At 47.2% G+C, this 18,048-nt stretch overlaps 3 protein-coding genes across 29 annotated transcripts in view; 2 read left to right on the top strand and 1 right to left on the bottom strand.

The window, feature by feature from the left end:
* Nucleotides 1-18,048, bottom strand: part of LOC102943236 (zinc finger protein 883) — a 2,438,435-nt gene that overhangs the window by 1,239,905 nt on the left and 1,180,482 nt on the right. For 11 of the 14 annotated variants that reach the window (XM_043537253.1, XM_037887497.2, XM_037887496.2 and 8 more), the window contains one exon: nucleotides 11,816-17,755. In XM_043537253.1, coding sequence (XP_043393188.1) covers nucleotides 16,458-17,755 — 1,298 coding nt within the window. In that variant the 3' untranslated portion in view covers nucleotides 11,816-16,457. Of the gene's footprint in view, nucleotides 17,756-18,048 lie in introns of those variants that run through there. The other 3 variants (XM_037887492.2, XM_043537251.1, XM_037887489.2) reach the window with 1 other exon arrangement.
* The window catches only part of LOC114020163 (zinc finger protein 501), a 1,907,800-nt gene that overhangs the window by 743,269 nt on the left and 1,146,483 nt on the right, over nucleotides 1-18,048 (top strand). The window lies entirely within an intron of this gene.
* Nucleotides 1-18,048, top strand: part of LOC119564595 (zinc finger protein 883) — a 1,467,279-nt gene that overhangs the window by 1,150,949 nt on the left and 298,282 nt on the right. The window lies entirely within an intron of this gene.

The following is an 18,048-nucleotide window of genomic DNA, read 5'->3' as shown; positions in this document are numbered from 1 at the left end:
ACACCTGTGTCCCTGTTCCCATTCCTGCCCTTAGCCAAACATGATTCCAATTTACACACCCCCATTCCCTGTTCCCATCCCCCCACCCACACACCCATCCCCTCCCACCCACTTCCTCACTGACTACAGATTATATAGTAAAACTTGAGTTCTGCTTAGCTATACCTTAACCAATCATTTTCCTGAAATTTAGCCAACCAATCCTAACATATTGTAACATGATTATGTAACCAATTATATCCCACCACCTTAATTAGTTTACACCCAGCAAAATTAATTATACAGCAGACAGGAACAATCACAGAACCAGACAGAGATGATACAGACAAACAATAGCAAAGTGGGAACTATAATGACAAAACAATACAGAAGTGAGGATTTCACATCCCAGCTATTGATAAGTGAGTTCTTGCCAGACAGGATGCTATCAAACTAAGTTTCCGTTTACATCTTCTAGGCACTTCCCTTTCTCTGGAGGCGATAGGCATTATCAGGACAGGATTGTATCCTAACACCCCAATAGCACCTTATTTCAATGTGACTAGTTTGGGATGTGAGGAGGTGACCGCTCGCTTCCCAGCTTATGGCTGCCTCTGTTGCTTAGCCCTAAGAACAGGGCCTCAGACTGTCACAGTAAGAAAAGGCCCTTACACTGGCAGACACTGATTTTGATTCTCTTTCGTACCTCTATAACTAGCCAAGTGATAAGAATACACCTAAATTCTTAGAGTCTAGGCCTTTACAGGCAGGCCTGAATATCTATATCCTAACAAGGACGTGGCCACCTTCAGCCCTGACAGTGAGATATTCCCTCTCCTCTTTCTTCCTGCTGCTGCTGTTGTTCCTTGAAAGGTCAAGGATGGAATAAGAAGCAGAGTTTACTCCCTGGGGAGGAAAGAAAGGTGCCACCAACCCCCCTGGAAAGTCTTAGCATCCCAGCAAAACCCTGCCCCCTGCTATTGTCATCGCTGAGGTGCTGGTGATATGACGGGAAAAGGGAGTGTCCGAATTGTCGAGGTGGGGAATGGAAACAGTCGACAGCAACGTCATTAACCGCAAACACACTCTCCTCATGCTCCAGCCAGAAGGGAAATGGGCAGGAATTCTCGCTGTTCAGCCACGGGCCCACTGACACAATGGCCCAGCCGTCAGTGTGCTGGGGAAGCTGGTCTGGTTAAAGAATTGGAAACGTCAATTCAGTGAGAACAGAGCCATAGTGCAGGGAGGAAAGGCTTTCAGTCAAGTGATTTTGGCTGAGTGGTTAAGGGAATGGACTAGAGATCCATTGGGGTCTGCCTACACAGGTTTGAATCCTGCCAATGACAGAAGGATTAGAGCTCTGGTTGCTGTCATGTCTGTAGTTTGCTGAGGTTTCCCAAACTACATGATGCCATAGTTGAAGTAGTGACCTGTCTTCTGCGTAGGAGGCTACCAGTTACAAATGAAATGGTAACCTAGGGAACATGTCAATCCTTAACAACACAAAACAGAAAAACGCTCCCGAGTCTCTCCCACAGAATTAACATTTCTTTGCAAAATGCTAAAGGTTTTAACAGAAATGAGTGAAACCAAATGGCCACATGATGGAGCCAGAAACTAGGGAACGAAAAGCCCCAGGATTTCTTTGTGTGCCTTGGCTCTGAAAAGGGATTTGATTCCACTCATTGTATTGCTGTGGCCGATAACATACCAGGAATGAGCCATTTCAGTGACTGTGACACTGGGTGTGAGGACGCTTTAATCTGATTCCAGCGAAATAATGATTTTACACCGAAGTTATTAGCGGCCGCTTCCCAAAGGCAATTCCAATTGCTTCCTCCCAGAGATGGGTGGTTGGGCAACAGGGAATCCCTCTGGCTCCCACTGTCAGTTCTCCAGTCTTTCTCCCTCCCTCCCCCACACTATCACATGCCCCCACTATTAATGAACTTATGGATATAAACTGGCCACCAGCAAGTTTCACCTTGAAATTACGTGAAGGTTTCTAACCACCAGAGGAGTGAAGTTCTGGAACAGCCTTCCAAGGGAAGCAGTGGGGGCAAAAAAACCTAACTGGCTTCAAGACTGAGCTTGATAAATTTATGGATGGGGTAGCGTGATGGGACTGTCTACAATGGCGTGTGGCCAATCTGTGATTGCTAGCAGCAAATATCTCCAGCTGGTGGAGATGGGAGAATAGGTGGGGAGGGCTCAGAGTTACTGCAGAGAATTCTTTCCCAGGTGTCTGCCCAGGGCGTCTTCTCCGCATGCTCAGGGTCTAATTGATCACCATATTTGGGGTTGGGAAGGAGTTTTCCCCAAGGTTAGACTGGCAGAGACCCTGTTTTTTTTTAATCTTCCTCTGCACTATGGGGCATGGGTCACTTGCAGGTTTAAACTGGTGTAAATGGTGGATTCTCTGTAACTTGACATCTTTAAACCATGATTTGAGGATGTCAGTAACTCAAGCAGAGGTTGGGGTCTATTACAGGAGTGGGTGAGTGGGGTCTTTTGGCCTAGAAGGTGCAGGAGGTCGGACTAGATGGTCACACTGGTCCCTTCTGACCTTAAAGGCTCTGAGTCTAAAAGGGAGAGGGAAGTAAAGGAATTTAAAAAAAATAAAATAAACCAAACATTGTAATACAAGGATGACTCCAACAGCTCATTGTATAGTCCCGCCCCTTTCTTCCTCCACTGTGTGTTTAATGACCTGCTGGGATTTGGGACATTATCTGAGACATAATTCTCTCATTCATAAACTGAAATTAAACCAATTCCCAGCCAAGAAAGCATCACATCACTGTATTGCCTGGGAATCAAACCCCAATCCCCTGCTTGGAAGGCAGCTAGACTCACCGCTATACCAACAATGCATCTGGCCAAAGGACATCTCCTACATGCCACTGATGCTTGCCAAATGGCTCACCCCCCACAGAGCTAAGGAGCTGGCTGGAGAGGCTGGAGGTAGCCTGTCAACTGTGAGCACAGACAGGTTCCCAGCGTGACTGACAGATGGGGACAAGGGCTCCACATCCTAGCCTGCAGCGGCACCAACCCCATCTCTGCCCTCAGAGAAGGGCAATGAAAATCGATGACCATAATGGCAAATTTTACCCCAGAAGGAAGGAGACAGCTCCTTTTAAAGCACATTGTGCGTTGGTTCCTGCTACGTACAGATGGTTTTGTTGCTGCTGCTGATGCCAATCCTTGGGCTCTGCTCGGGTAAGGAAAGATTCAGGCTGTCACTCAAGTGAAGACGGGAGATGATTTTTTTGACAGGGACGGCTGCCTTGTCTTAAGGGTGTTTCTCGGTCACCTTCTAATCTAGTGGGTCCTTGATACATGCTGGCAGCCCCCACTCCTGCATCTCTCCCGAGGAAATAAAGTTTCTACACAAAATCCCAAAGCTTTTCACCAAAAGGAGGGAAAGGAAATGGCCACAAGATGGCACCAGGACATAAGGAAAGTAACACAACCCCATTCTTAGGGGTAAGCCATTAATATTTGTCAAGGTTCAAAATTGTTGATGAAGGTTCAGTCAGTGTGGACTCCAGTGGTGCAATGGGTTAGTGCATGGTACTTATCAAGCTGTACTGCATGGAGTGATGCTGAGGTTGTGAGTTCAAGCCTCTTCTGGAGCATCAGTTTTGGGGGATTTGGTAGCAGCCTTCAACTACCTGAAGGGGGGTTCCAAACAAGATGTTCTCAGTGGTGGCAGATGACAGAACAAGAAACAATGGTCTCAAGTTGCAGTGGGGGAGGTCTAGGTTGGATATTAGGAAACACTATTTCACGAGGAGGGTGGTGAAGCACTGGAATGGGTTCCCTAGGGAGGAGGTGGAATCTCCATCCTTAGAGGTTTTTAAGGCCTGGCTTGACAAAGCCCTGGCTGGGCTGATTTAGTTGGGGATTGGTCCTGCTTTGAGCAGGGGGTTGGCCTAGATACCTCCTGAGGTCTCTTCCAACCCTGATCTTCTATGATTCTAAGGTCTAGACTGGTAAACAAGCAATGTTATCGATGGTGACACTAGGATTGAAGGATTATAAAAAATTCTAAATAAAAATGTAATCTGAACTTGAGCTTTCTGTTGCCTTCTAGAAATGCCCCTGGGATCCCCGCACTCCCCAGCAGGAGTGAAAGGAGAAACCCCCAGCACTGCACTTAGCTCCAGGCTGATTCATCAGGGATGGGGGGAATTGACTTCTTAGCTGCTGAGCAGGGAGCTAAGGCAGTTCTCTGGGGATCAAGGTTCCCAGCCTGACCCAGCTGCTTCATTGCCCCCTGGGGCCCTGCAGGTTTAGACTGTCCCTGAGGGCAGGCAGCTGCTCAATGAGCTTTCCAGGTGTAGCTGGCAGTGCCTGAATATCCCACTCTAAGGGCCTCAGTTCAGCCATCAGGAAAGGCAGCAGCTTTGCTCCCTCCTTCTAAACAGAGCTCCAAGGCAGTGGTTCTCAACCAGGGGTCCAGAGCCCGCTGGGGGGCAGCAAGGAGGCTTCAGGGGGGGTCCACCAAAATAAACCAGAAAGCAGGGCCAGTGTTAGACTAGCTGGGGCCCAGGGCAGAAAGCTGAAATCTGAGCCCTACCGCCTGGGGCTGAAGCCAAAGCTGGAGCAAATTCAGTTCATGGGGGGCCCTGTGGTGTTGGGCCCTGTGCAATTGCTCTGCTGGCTACCCCCTAATGACAGCCCTGGCTTTTAATCTATTGGCTATGCAGAAAAACAGTTGTTGGGGCACAGGTGGGCTGTGCAGTTCTTTAGACCATGTTGGGCGGGGGCCACAGAAGGAACAAGGTTGGGAACCCCTGCTCCAGGGAATCCCAGAGAATGAAGACTCAGTCCGACTCAGTGCTGCCAACGCTCATGATTTTGCCTTGAGTCTCATGAGAGTTATTGCTTTCCTTAAAGCCCCAGCTCCTGGAGTCAGGTGGAGATGTGATGATTTCAGCCTTTGCTCTTAAAGAAACAGTACGTTTCTAGCCCTTTGTGACTCCCAGGGACCCTGCAGGGACGGCAGCTCCATGCTGGGCTCTAGGGCCCCCCCAAAGCACCTGGGGAGAGGGGGCAGGGGCACGAGGTTACCTCAGGTGGCTCCCAGTCAGCGGCACAGCGGGGGTGCTAAGGCAGGCTTCCTGCCTCCCCGGTACTGCAGACTGTGTGCGCCCCAGAAGCGGCCAGCAGCAGGTCCATCTCCTAGGTGGAGGTGCACAAGTGGCTCCGCGTGGTTCTCACCAGCAGGCACCACCCCCAGCTCCCATTGGCTAGGTTGGGGGCAGCTTGCGGAGCCCCGTGCCCCCACCCCCGCCTAGGAGCCACACCTGCTGCTGGCCACTTCTGGGGTGCAGCGCGGTGTCAGAACAGATAGGGACTAGCCTGCCTTAGCCAGGCAGCACCACAGACTGGACCTTTAACGGCCAGGTCGGTGGTGCTGACCAGAGTCGCTGCAACCCAGTGCCTTCCATTGCACAGTTTGTGGGGGAGGGATAGCTCAGTGGTTTGAGCATTGGCCTGCTAAACCCAGGGTTGGGAGTTCAATCCTTGAGGGGGCCATTTCCGGATGTGGGGCAAAAATTGGGGATTGGTCCTGCTTTGAGCAGGGGGTTGGACTAGATGACCTCCTGAGGACCCTTCCAACCTGATAGTCTATGATTCTATGAAAAGCACTGCTCTATGCAATACAGACTGACCAGGGTTCATCTCTGCATGTCCCCAGTGGGGAAGGAAAGACACTGAAGGAGGAGGAAGAAGATGGGCAGGAGTCAAACGAGGCTAGACCAGAATAGAGGAGATTTTCTGCCTGTTAAAATGTACTGGATTCTCATCACTTAAAAAGACCTCCATCTTCCACAGGGTTTGAACCAGCAGCCTTTCAGTTACCAGCCAAAATGGTGAACCACAGACACAGGTAACTGCCTACTTCCCAAGTTAGTCTACAAAGCATCTACAGGGATGCAACTGGTCAGTGCAGGGAGGCGCACTGCTGGGGTTGTGAGTTCAGGCCTCACCCAGAGCATCAGTTTTCATAAGCCTTGTAGCTTCCCCCACTTACTTTGTCTAATTCACATGGAAAGTGCCATACTAGGGTGATGAGAGTAAACTCTAAACTCTGAAATGTGGAGGTTGCCCATAGATTGGGATAAGGGGTTTGAAGAGAAAAAGCTCTAAGGGTGTAAAACCAGTCTCCAGGGGCCGGTATCATACAACTCCTTAACAGGGAGCCATTTGTGGGAGGGGGTTTCACTTCCTCTGTTAAACGTACTGAGAGGTATTTTAAGATGAAGATAATGCCATGGCTAACCGTTGACTGGCATGTCCTGGGTTAAAGAAAGAAAGGGACCTAGGGTTAATAGTCTGAAGTATTTGCGTTACTGTCACTGTCTGACCTCGCTTCAGTTCGGAGCAGGTTTGTACTTTGCTGTGTGGCACGCAGAGACTCCTGGAGAGCAGTGGCAGCTGTTTCCATGGCAGAGAGCCTGGCCCTCGGGAGACTTTCTGTTTTGAAGCAATTCAGTAAAATAATGGTGGAGCTACAACGTCCAGTCCAAAATTTCAGTCCCCCTGGTGCAAAAACGCTATTTTAGGATCTAAACAGGAGGCTTCCAGCGCGAGGACACCTGACCAGAGAGCTCAGTGGGGGTTGTAAGAGCTGCTGACTCTGAGGTCCTGGGCTAAATCCACTTGCAGGTGGAAGTGTTTCGATTTAGTTGATCAATAATGAGTACCAGCGACCAGGGGAGAAGCCCCGAGGGCCTGCTGCTGCCGGGGAGGGGGGAGCCCCAGGGGGCCAGCTGCTGCTCCGGCCACCCCGGGAGTGCTACCGGGGACCACTGGGCTACGGCTGCTCCTGCTGCCCTCGGAAGGTCAAGTGGTGCCCAGGGCCAGCCGCATTGGCAGCTACTTTGGCGGCCCTGGAGTCAGCCACAGTGGCTGCTGCAGAAGTCACGGAGGTCGCAGGAAGTCACAGAATCTGTCACTTCCACCACATCCATGACAAACACGGATCCCTTACAATGAGACAAACCCCTCCCTGCTGTGGCTGCAGTTCCTGGAAGAGAAGAGAAGAACAGAAAGTGAAGAGCGAAGGAAAAAGAGAGACTCCCTGTCACCTCTCCCCCCTGCTGCCTCCTCCCTTGTATTCTGTGACCCCATCCCACTGGGTTCCCTGTGCTCGCGCCACTGGGTCACACTAGAGTTCTGGGGATTGGGGGCGGGGGGGGGGGGAGGAGAGGGGGCTCTTCACTTCCCAACATTTCACACAAATTTTCTTTGTGCTGAAATGTCTCCTGTGAGGCCTCTCACTCAGAGCTGTACCCCACCCCCCCTTTAGTGGTGGTGGGCGCGTAATTTGGGTAACAGGCAGAAAAGTTTCCCATAAAGGTTCAATTTGTTCGTGTGACCTGGGTCACACGACCTCTGACACAGGATCATGTGCAGAACATGGAAGCTCTGGCTTTTCCTAGAAGCTGTAGTCGGTGAGTTCCTGGGAAAGGACGGGGCAGAGGGAGCAAGAAGAGAAAGGCCAAGACACTGGAGAAGAGAAATGGGGGGAGAAGAAAGAGACAGAGAACACAGTGAGACAATAAATGATTGAAGCAGAAGAGGTGTCCCAACTCGAGCTTGCTCATCACAGGTGTTTAGAGAGCTAGGTAGTTGTAGGTTTTCCACAGTGTCAAGTCTGAACTTTGATTCTAGCAACGTGAGTTCAAATATCAAGGGGATTACCACATACTTGATCTCTTCTCCCCTCCCCCTCGTTAGTATTAATTTTTATTTTGAAGTGTTTGGCTTAACCGTGATCTTCTCTTTCCCTACCAGTATTGCAATTTTGGGTTTATTTTTATTTTGCCTCCCTTTCGTTCATGTCATTATAACTGTAACAGCAAAGGCATCTGCAGGAGCAAAAACTGACCCAAAACTTTATTTCCCCATCATGCAGGAACATCATGCAAACATCACACGCAGCTGGAATCAGAACAGTGAAGGCAAGGGGTTGGGAGATGCAGGTTTCCAAGCGTTGTGTCTTCCTCTGATGACACAAGGATGTGCACTGCAGCTCCCTGTATATTCCAACCCCTTGTGTACCTCCATCCTGTATGACCTGCTGGGCTTTGGGGAATTTATTGTCTCATTCTATTGATAATGTGATTACAACACAATATGACTGAAATTAAACCACTTCCGGACAAGGAAACAACAAAGAAGTAGACCTAATGTTCCAGGCTCAAACCCAGGTCAACTGCTTGGAAGGCAGCTCTGTGCACCACTATGCCACCAATGTACCTAGCACGAACGTCTTTCCTGCATGCTGTGTGTGCTCGCAAAGGCGGTGACGCATAGCCATGGAGCTAGTAAGCAGGCTGGATGTGGTGGAGGTCGCCTGACAGCTGGGAGCAGAGTTACCATCCCAGAGTGACTGAAAGGGGGCAAAGGTGAAAACAGAGCTCCTTGGGAGCTGGCCCCACACCCAACCCACCCCTAGGAGAGGGGAACTGAAGCTCAACTTCAATCATAGAAAAGTTTTCCCTGAGAAGGAAGAGGACCGCTTGTTTTAAAGAAAAGTTTGTGTTTTTTCCTGCTACATAGAGAGGAGCTGGATAGGTCTGATTCCAGACAAGACTCCGGGAGGAATAAGGAACAAATTCAGGCTGCCAGTCACCTGCAGGAGGTAGATGATATTTTTACAGTGATGGACACCTCATCTTAAAGGCCTTTGTCTCCCTCCTTCTAGTGATCGTTTGGTACAGGAATGCAGCCCCCACTCCTGGGTGTCTCCTGTGGAAATGTTGTTTCTGTGCAAACCACAAAAGCCTTTAACAGAAAGAAGGGAAAGGAAATGGCCACACGATGGGACTGGGACATAAGGAATGAAACACAAGATGCTTCTCCCATGTGCATTGACGTTGAACCTTGTTGTTTGTGGTGTTGTTATATCCGTGTTGGTCCCCGGATATGAGAGACAGGGGGTGGGGGGGCTCACATAATATATTTCAAAGGTCCAAGGGAGGGAGTGTTATTTACTCCTTCTTATAACACGAGAACAAAGAGGGGTCACCAAATGAAATGAATAGGCTGCAGGTTTGAAATGAAGTATTTCTTCACACAATGCACAGTTTACCCGAGGAACTCTTTGCCAGAGGATGTTGTGAAAGCCAAGACTAGAACAGAGTTCAAAAAAAGAACTAGAGAAGTGCATGGAGGGTAGATCCATCAATGGCTATTAGCCAGGATGGGCAGGGATGGTGTCCCAAGCCGTTGTTTGCCAGAAGCTGGGAATGGGTGACAGGGGATGGATCACTTGATGATGACCTGTTCTGTTCATTCCCTCTGGGGCAGCTGGCACTGGCCACTGTTGGAAGACAGGATAGTAGGCGACATGAACTGGTCTGACTCAGTATCTCTATTCTTAAGTTCCAACTGCTGTTTATAGAAGAGACAACCTTTCGGGCTACACAGAACTGATGAAGTGTTTTGTCTTGGACTCTGAAAAGTGCATTCTTTCAACTCCCTTTGGAGAGAAGTGAAGTTTTCCCTCTGGGAAACTATCAGTCTGAAGCAACTGTATTGATTGTGACACTAGAATCAAACAATTATTTATTATAAATAAATCTAAACCTGAGCTTAGAATATTAGGGTTGGAAGAGATCTCAGGAGGTCACCTAGTCCAACCCCCTGCTTAAAGCAGGACCAATCCCCAATTTTTGCCCTAGATCCCTAATGGCCCCCTCACGGATTGAACTCACACCTCTGGGTTTAGCAGGCCAATGCTCAAACCACTGAGCTTTCCCTCCGCCCTCCCCCCAAGCAAGGGAAGTCTGAGTTCTTGAGAAGGTTTTTGTTTGCAGGAAGCAACATTGTTTAGTCAGTCATTGTACCAAAGGTTGTTTGTCAAGGAGGGGAAAAGCCTAAATCAGGGGTCCCCAATTCGGTGCCCATGGGCACAATGGCACCCGCAGGACAATGTGCCGCTGAAATGCCACCACTGATGCAGCCACCTGAGACCCGCCCGCCAAAATGCCGAGAACCGTTGCCGATTCTCGGCCGCATTTCAGCGATGGGATGTTTGGCACCCACCACAGTCTGTTGGGAATAGGAATGTGCTATTCCCATAGAAAGGTTGGGGCCTACTGGACTAAATGCACCCAATGAGGATGGGATTCGAACCCATGCATGCAGAGCACAATGGATTAGTACTCCATGGGTTCAGTCCTGCCAAAACCTTGGCGCATCGGATCGCGACCGACAGAGCCCAGCTCCTCACTCGTGTTCAATCTAACTGGCCATTATATTGACTCGAGTAACTGTAACCAGATTGACTGGTAACTATAAAAACACCAACTGGCAGGACTGTGTGTATGATGTGCATGTGTGTGTGACTGAAAAGCATATGCTAACTGTTGTATTCTCAATAAATGCAGCGTGTTCCCTTCTCCCCTATAAAGATCCCGTTTGTTTTGTACAGCATAAAACCTGTACATATGTGAACACAAAGAAACATTTGGGGACTACTTGCAGCTGCTTAGAATCCTAGAAGATTAGGATTGGAAGAGACCACAGGAGGTCATCTAGTCCAACCCCCTGCTCAAAGCAGGACCAACCCTAACTAAATCATCCCAGCCAGGATTCTGTCAAACTGGGCCTTAAAAACCTCTAAGGATGGAGATTCCACCACTTCCCTAGGTGCTTCACCATCCTCCTGGGGAAATAGCGTTTCCTAATATCCAACCTGGACCTCCCCCACGGCAACTTAAGACCATTGATCCTTGTTCTGTCATTTGCCACCAGTAAGAACAGCTGAGCTCCCTCATCTTTGGAACCCCCCTTCAGATAGTTGAAGGCTGCTATCAAATCCCCCCTCTCTCTTCTCTTCTGCAGACTCAACAAGCCCAGTTCCCTCAGCCTCTCCTCCTATGTCATGTGCCCCGGCCCCCTAATCATTTTTGTTGCCCTCCACTGGACTCTCTCCAATATGTCCTTTCTGTAGTGCGGGACCCAAAACTAGATTCAGCACTCCAAATGTGGCCTCATGAGTGCCAAATAGAGGGGAATAATCACTTCCCTCGACCTGCTGGCAATGCTCTGACTAATGCAGCGCAATTTGCCATTAGCCTTCTTGGCAACAAGGGCACACTGTTGACTCATATCCAGCTTCTCATCCACTGTAATCCCCAGGTCCTTTTCTGCAAAACTGCTGCTTAGCCAGTCGGTCCCCAGCCTGTAGCGGTGCATGGGATTCTTCCGTCCTGAGTGCAGGACTCTGCACTTGTTCTTGTTGAACCTCATCAAATCTATTTTCGCCCAATCCTCCAATCTTTCTAGCTCACTCTGGACCCAATCCCTACCCTCCAACGCTTAGATTCTTTACATGCTTTCACAGAGCGAAGAGCAAATGTTCCATGATTTCATACGGCAGAGTTTTAGGGCTATTTTGATTCAGGGAGCTATGCTGTAGGGTGCTTTCCCTGTGTGGATTTGACAGGTGGATCAACCTAGATGCACACTGTGACCCTTCTCAGGCTGCTGAGGGCTGAGAGTCTCCTTGTTGGCACCTGCCATTAGGAAGAGGGACTTTTACATTTGGTAGCCGGATGTTAGCAACCAAACTCACCGGCCTGTCTGCCCTCCAAGACCCATCCTCTGAGCCACAGCAGCCCTGCCAGTTGACAATAGAGGTAACCTAACCCCCGAGTTCCTTCAATGTGTCCCCCTCTCGGGTCCAGCCCTGATCACCAAATCCTTAGAAGAATCCCAGATCCTCTCTTACCGAAGCAACGGTACATTCCAGGTTACCAGTTTTACTGTAGACCACTGCTCCTACATCACACATAGCTCTTGAGTACAGTTATCAAAGAAACGGAAAATTTATTTAACAAGGGATACAGATTTAAACACAAACAAATGTGAGTGATGGAAATCAACCGTTACCAACAGAACAAAATCAAAACATACAACCTACACTTTTTAATAGTTACCCTTCCTATCTAAGTAGATTCTCACTTCAAACTTTAGTCTATTGCGGTGATTGCTAGTCCCTAGCAATTCACTAGCTTTCATGAAGCACGACTGGTCATTAGGGATATCCTTGGTGAATAGATCCAGAGTGTTTTTCTCCACCCTGTTATAAACTGATTAAGTCTTTTGTCTTTATTCACAGAAAGGACAATCTCATTGTCATATTGTCCTTTTCACTTCCACAGGGTTTCAGTGTCTATAGTTAGTCTTCGATAGTTTTCCACGGGGTTTTCTGGGTTGGTGCAAAGGTTGACAATTGCACAATACATTGCATGACTGGCTAGTGATTAGGAGTAAGAATAATTTACAAGCTTTCAGTAGAGATCTCACTGCTATGCTTCCTGGATAAATATCATAAAATCAGTGTATTAGGTGTGGTGAGTTTGTCAGGCCTGAGACAGGCGTTTCCTGCAAATTACTCAGACCCCTTTGCCAATTGGCACCAATGAGCTTTTGTCACACATGCACTGAGCTATACAGTCACACCCTGGTATAACAGAAAGGCCAGCACAAAAAAATAGAGAAAGGAACAATAAGATACTAAAATGACAATGGTTGGAACTCTCCATTTCTCTCAGTCTTTGGATGGATGGGCATTAAGAGCTGTAGCTACAGCTGAGGAACCAGGCGATTGGACAGCTGGCTCAGCCCTCCATATTAGGAGCTTTCTCACATACAGGAAGAAGGGTCAAAATTGAAACTGATGTCACGACTCGCTTCCCATAGGGGATCAAACTGACTAAGGCTATGTCTACACTTCAAACACCAGAAGTATGCTTCTGACAACTTAACACTGTCTACACTGGGGCTCAGGTCACATTAACTACTGCTCTCAGTGGAGTGGATTTTTCACACCCCTGAGAGTTGTGGCTATGTCCACATAGCTTTTCGGAGTAGATCATCCTTTAGACGGCTTTTTGATATGAAAGCCAATGGACTGCAGCCTTTTCCTTGATATTGATGGTTGTGATTGCAGCTTTCCTAGCTGCTGGACACATCCTATGACAGATGTCATGCATCTCTTTTCCAAATTAGAGAAGCGGGGAAGTCAGTGACCCTTACAGTCTAAGTGGGTAAAAGGTTATACATCTTGTCCCCTCGAGTAGTTTTCCTTTTAATAAAAATGGACTTTGAAGCTTAGCAAAATAAGTTCTATTGAAATACAAAAAATTAAAATCTATACTGGGCCAATATTCTCTTATATACACTTTCTCACACGCATTCTCCGACCCCAACCTTTGGAGTGAGGCTTTCTACCAGAACTCCTTACGCTATTATATTGCTCAGGGGTGTGAAAAATCCACACTGCTGAGCAGCGTAGTTACACAGCCCTAACCCCCTGTGTAGACGGCGCTACGTCAGCAGGAGCGCTTCTCCTGCCAACATAGCCACCGCCGCTTGCGGGGCCTGGACTAATCAAGTCCGACGGGAGAGATCTCTCCCATTGGCTTAGAGCATCTGTAATAGCAGTGCTAGGGCACAGCAGCTACATCGGTGCGACTGCACCAACATCAGCTTTATTGTGTAGCCATCGCGTCAGACACAAAACCAGAGAATCAGGACTCAACATGCGAGTAGCCGGAAGTCTGAAATTGGAGCCTGACACATTTATTGCCTCATTGGTTTCCATCATTTCTACACCCTGAAAGTCCTTGTTACCCAATCAGGCAGCCAGTGTGGGATCCACGGGGAAGGAATGTCCTATGAAGCACTCTCTCTTTGCATCCAAACGGTGAAGGATGATTGTTCTCAATCTAACCCTGGTATCCTCTGGAACTGTAATCAGTGACACTGCACTAGGAAGTGGAGTTGTACAAACAATTTTCCTTGGGTCATTGGTCACCAGAGCTTCCTTTACTGGGGTGGAAACAAAGAACTGGGTGTGGACTCTTTCAACCCCAGTTCTTCCCAAATCCTTGGCATTGGTTAGGGTAAATTTACAGTTCTCTTGTCAAGGTTCCTTCCCCACTCTGAATTCTAGGGTACAGATGTGGGGACCTCCATGAAAGACCCCCTAATCTTATGCTTACCAGCTTAGATTAAAAACTTCCCCAAGGTACAAACTTTGCCTTGTCCTTGAGTATGCTGCCACCACCTAGCGTTTTAAACAAAGAACAGGGAAAGAGACCACTTGGAGACGTCTTCTGCCAAAAATATTCCCCCCCGCAAGTCCTACACCCCCTTTCCTGGGGAAGGCTTGATAATAATCCTCACCAATTGGTACAGGGGAACACAGACCCAAACCCTTGGATCTTAAGAACAATGAAAAATCAATCAGGTTCTTAAAAGAAGAATTTTAATTAAAAAAAAAAAAGGTAAAAGAATCACCTCTGTAAAATCAGGATTACAGGGTAATCAGATTCAAAACATAGAGAATCCCTCTAGGCAAAACCTTAAGTTACAAAAACACACAAAACCAGGAATATACATTCCCTCCAGCACAGCTTATTTTACAAGCCATTAAACAAAAGAAAATCTAATGCATGTTCCAGCTAGACTCCTGATCTGTACCTGGCAAAAGCATCGCACGACAGACCAAACCCTTAGTTCCCCCCCGCGCCACTGCAGATTTGAAAGTATCTTGTCCCCTCATTGGTCATTTTGGGTCAGGTTGCCAGCAAGGTTACCTTAGCTTCTTAACCCTTTACAGGTGAAAGGGTTTTGCCTCCGGCCAGGAGGAATTTTATAGCATTGTATACAGAAAGGTGGTTACCCTTCCCTTTATATTTATGACATCTCTGAAGTAGAATCCTTTACAAAACCACTCAAAATCTCAACAGTGTTAGTGAGAAATGGCTTCCCAAAACATGCCCAGCTATTTTTTAATTTGGTGGATACAGGCCTGAATCAGAATCTCTGTTACCAAAGCTGGAGTTTCTATTCAAAAATAGCTATTTTTCTGCAGCTATTGGATTTCCAAAACTGATTTCATTTTATACACATTTTTCGCATCCACAAAGGATAAATTCAACAAAAACCCCACTTCTATTTCCTCAACTTTAGTGTCATGAAGGGCAGGATCTTCCATAATATAGGATTAGCTAGGAGAGATCTTCTGTTGGGCCTGGGTTACACATGCTTTGGGAATAAAATACATGGGCATTTTGCCTAGTTCAAAATCACTTACCATGAAATTCTCTCCCCAGATCATCAGAGACAATATTGACTTCAACAATTGAACTAGACTGTGACCATATGCACTTCCTCCAATTAGTTGGGGTTCTGCCGTTCTTCACCATTTCCAAGTAGAGGTTTTAAATCGCTGCTGTTTCTCTGTTAGCATGTCCAGTAAATTGGCGAGTTCTCCCCTGTTGACAGAACTGCACTTGAACTTTCTCCATGTCATCATGGAGGGGTGGGGAAAAAGCAAAGCTGAAGTGAGAAATTATGACTTTAGCAAACGATCATTTGTCTTAAATTCTCCAATAAATCTGAGCTACATCCTATCAAACTGAATATCCAATTGGTTGGCCAAACAGCCTTCAGGAAAAATAGAAATGCACATCAGAGAGAGATAGAATACATGACAATGAAAGCGTCAAGTGAAATTCTGGAGCAGGTTACATCTGATTATTCAGAATCAGGACAAGAGATTCTCCCATCACATTCTCCTCTGATCCATTCAAACATACTTCACTCAGCATTGTCTCAATAGTCAGTTGTGTTATTTACAACATTTTTAGTATCCTAACATCCCCATAATGGGGGACAAAACAGCCACCTTGCCAGAAGTGGCTTTACCAATAGATGGAACCTGGGATTTAAACTCCAAATGATCACACTGTGTTTGGGATCCATTTGAATTCCCCTTCCAGGTCTTTGACATTCATCTCCAGTCACAGTGACTCTGATATAGGATTAAAGAAGCCAAAGCATCATCTCCAAGCACAGACAGATGAGAACTCTTCCTCACATGACACTTTGAGAAGTGGAGGAATTGCATGTGATGAAGATAAACTCTGCATGGCTCAGACAAAAGGTAACAGTTCTGCAGTGATGGGGAAGTACGGAATCTCTGAGTCTCCCCATCTCCTTCCAGTGTCACTGAGGCTGAAAGGACACTTTTTCCTGCCCCTGCTCCTCTTCATTTAAATATCATTTGAAAAGCTCCCAACATAACTGCTCTTCAGCACAACCCAGAACAACGCGAGAACAACTGGCAATGATACAAACTGTATCATGGGTGACTAACGATAACTTTGCAACAGGAGGAATGGTATAAGTGTGCTGCTCCCTGGCTCCTGGTAGGAAGGGGACACTTGAATTACTCATGGGACAATGGAGTTGATAGGAAGGACAAATGGGTCAACTTCAAAACAGGGTGAACATCAAAAGGTGAACATCAAAAGGCAAAAATGGGCCACTCATCTGGACAAGCTAAGGGATAATGGTATGCAAACAGTTCAAACAGCTTTAAAAGTTACTATTTGGGAATCAGGAAAAGTATTAAATAAAAAAAAGTATGCATAGCCCTAGAGGTTTTTATGGTGTTGATCTCCCTTGCAGATTCTCTGATGCCTAACATGGGCTGAGTGCCAAGAGAAGGTATTCCCACACTTATGGCATTCATAAGGCCTCTCCCCTGTGTGGATTCTCTGATGTTGAAAAAGGTCTGAAGTGCAAGTGAAACTTTTCCCACACTCACTGCATTTATAGGGCCTCTCTCCTGTATGGATTGTCTGATGCCTAATAAGGTTCGAGCTGCGGTTGAAGGTTTTCCGACATTCAGTGCATTCGAAGGGTCTCACACCAGTGTGGATATTCTGATGTTCAGAAAGGGCTGATCTGTGAGTGAAGTTTTTCCCACACTCATTGCATTCATAGGGCCTCTCCCCTGTGTGGATTCTCTGATGCCTAATAAGGGTCGAGATGCGATTGAAGGTTTTCCCACACTCAGTGCATTCATAGGGTCTCACACCGGTGTGGATTTTCTGATGTTCAGAAAGGGCTGAACTCCTAGGGAAGCTTTCTTCACACTCACTGCATTTATAGGGCCTCTCGCCAGTGTGGATTCTCTGATGTTCAGAAAGGGCTGAGCTGGTAGTGAAGCTTTTCCCACACTCACTGCATTCATAGGGCCTCTCCCCTGTGTGGATTCTCTGATGTTGAAAAAGGTCTGAAGTGCAAGTGAAGCTTTTCCCACACTCACTGCATTCATAGGGTCTCTCTCCTGTGTGGATTCTCTGATGCCTAAGAAGGTGTGAACTGTGATTGAAGGTTTTCCCACACTCACTGCATTTATATGGCCTCTCCCCTGTATGGATTCTCTGATGGGTAATAAGGTGTGAACTGTGATTGAAGGTTTTCCCACACTCACTGCATTTATATGGCCTCTCCCCAGTGTGGATTCTCTGATGGGTAATAAGGTTTGAGCTGCGTTTGAAGGTTTTCCCACACTCATGGCATTCACAGGGTTTCTTACCTGTGTGGATTCTCTGATGCTTTATAAGGGCTGAGTAGTGACGTAAGGTTTTCCCACACTCAGTGCATGTATTTTTTCTCTTTCCCTTGAGGATTTCCGGCTGTGTTGTGGTTTCCTTGAAGTCCTTCTGAGTTCCTTGATACGAAATTAATTTACCCACTTCCTCCCCTGGCTGGTTTCCCTGCTCTTTTTCTGGTCTGTGCTGAATCTCAGAGGATTTTTCCTGCTCATGACTCCTGGACACATTCCTTTTTGGTCTGTGCGATAGTGCTCTGTCTTTATCCACTTGCTCAACATTTTCCTGCTGAGAATTCTGCTCCTCTTTGTCACATGCCATTGCATCACCTGCTGTGATAGAAACAGAAACCTCAAACAGGGATGGAAAGGGGAAGGTCAAACCAAAACAAGTGCTGGAGAGAGGTCAAATAAAAATCAGGAACTTAACTCCCCCAAACTCTTCCCCCAAATGTAGTAGTAGGATTTTAAGTTTGCATTTTATGTAATTTAGAATGAAGGATAAAGAATAAGAATGTAGCATGTATTAAATGTCTTGGTGTATGATCTGATCATATCCTGCCAGTCACCCTTTTTGAACAGAAAGAAATGGCCTAATGGGTCAACGGGTAGAGATCCATCAGCCA

Source organism: Chelonia mydas, chromosome 28 (genome assembly GCF_015237465.2).
Source record: "Chelonia mydas isolate rCheMyd1 chromosome 28, rCheMyd1.pri.v2, whole genome shotgun sequence".
NCBI classification, from domain to species: Eukaryota; Metazoa; Chordata; order Testudines; family Cheloniidae; genus Chelonia; species Chelonia mydas.
Note: the sequence above shows the minus strand (reverse complement) of the source record. Positions and strands in the feature narration are given on the sequence as shown.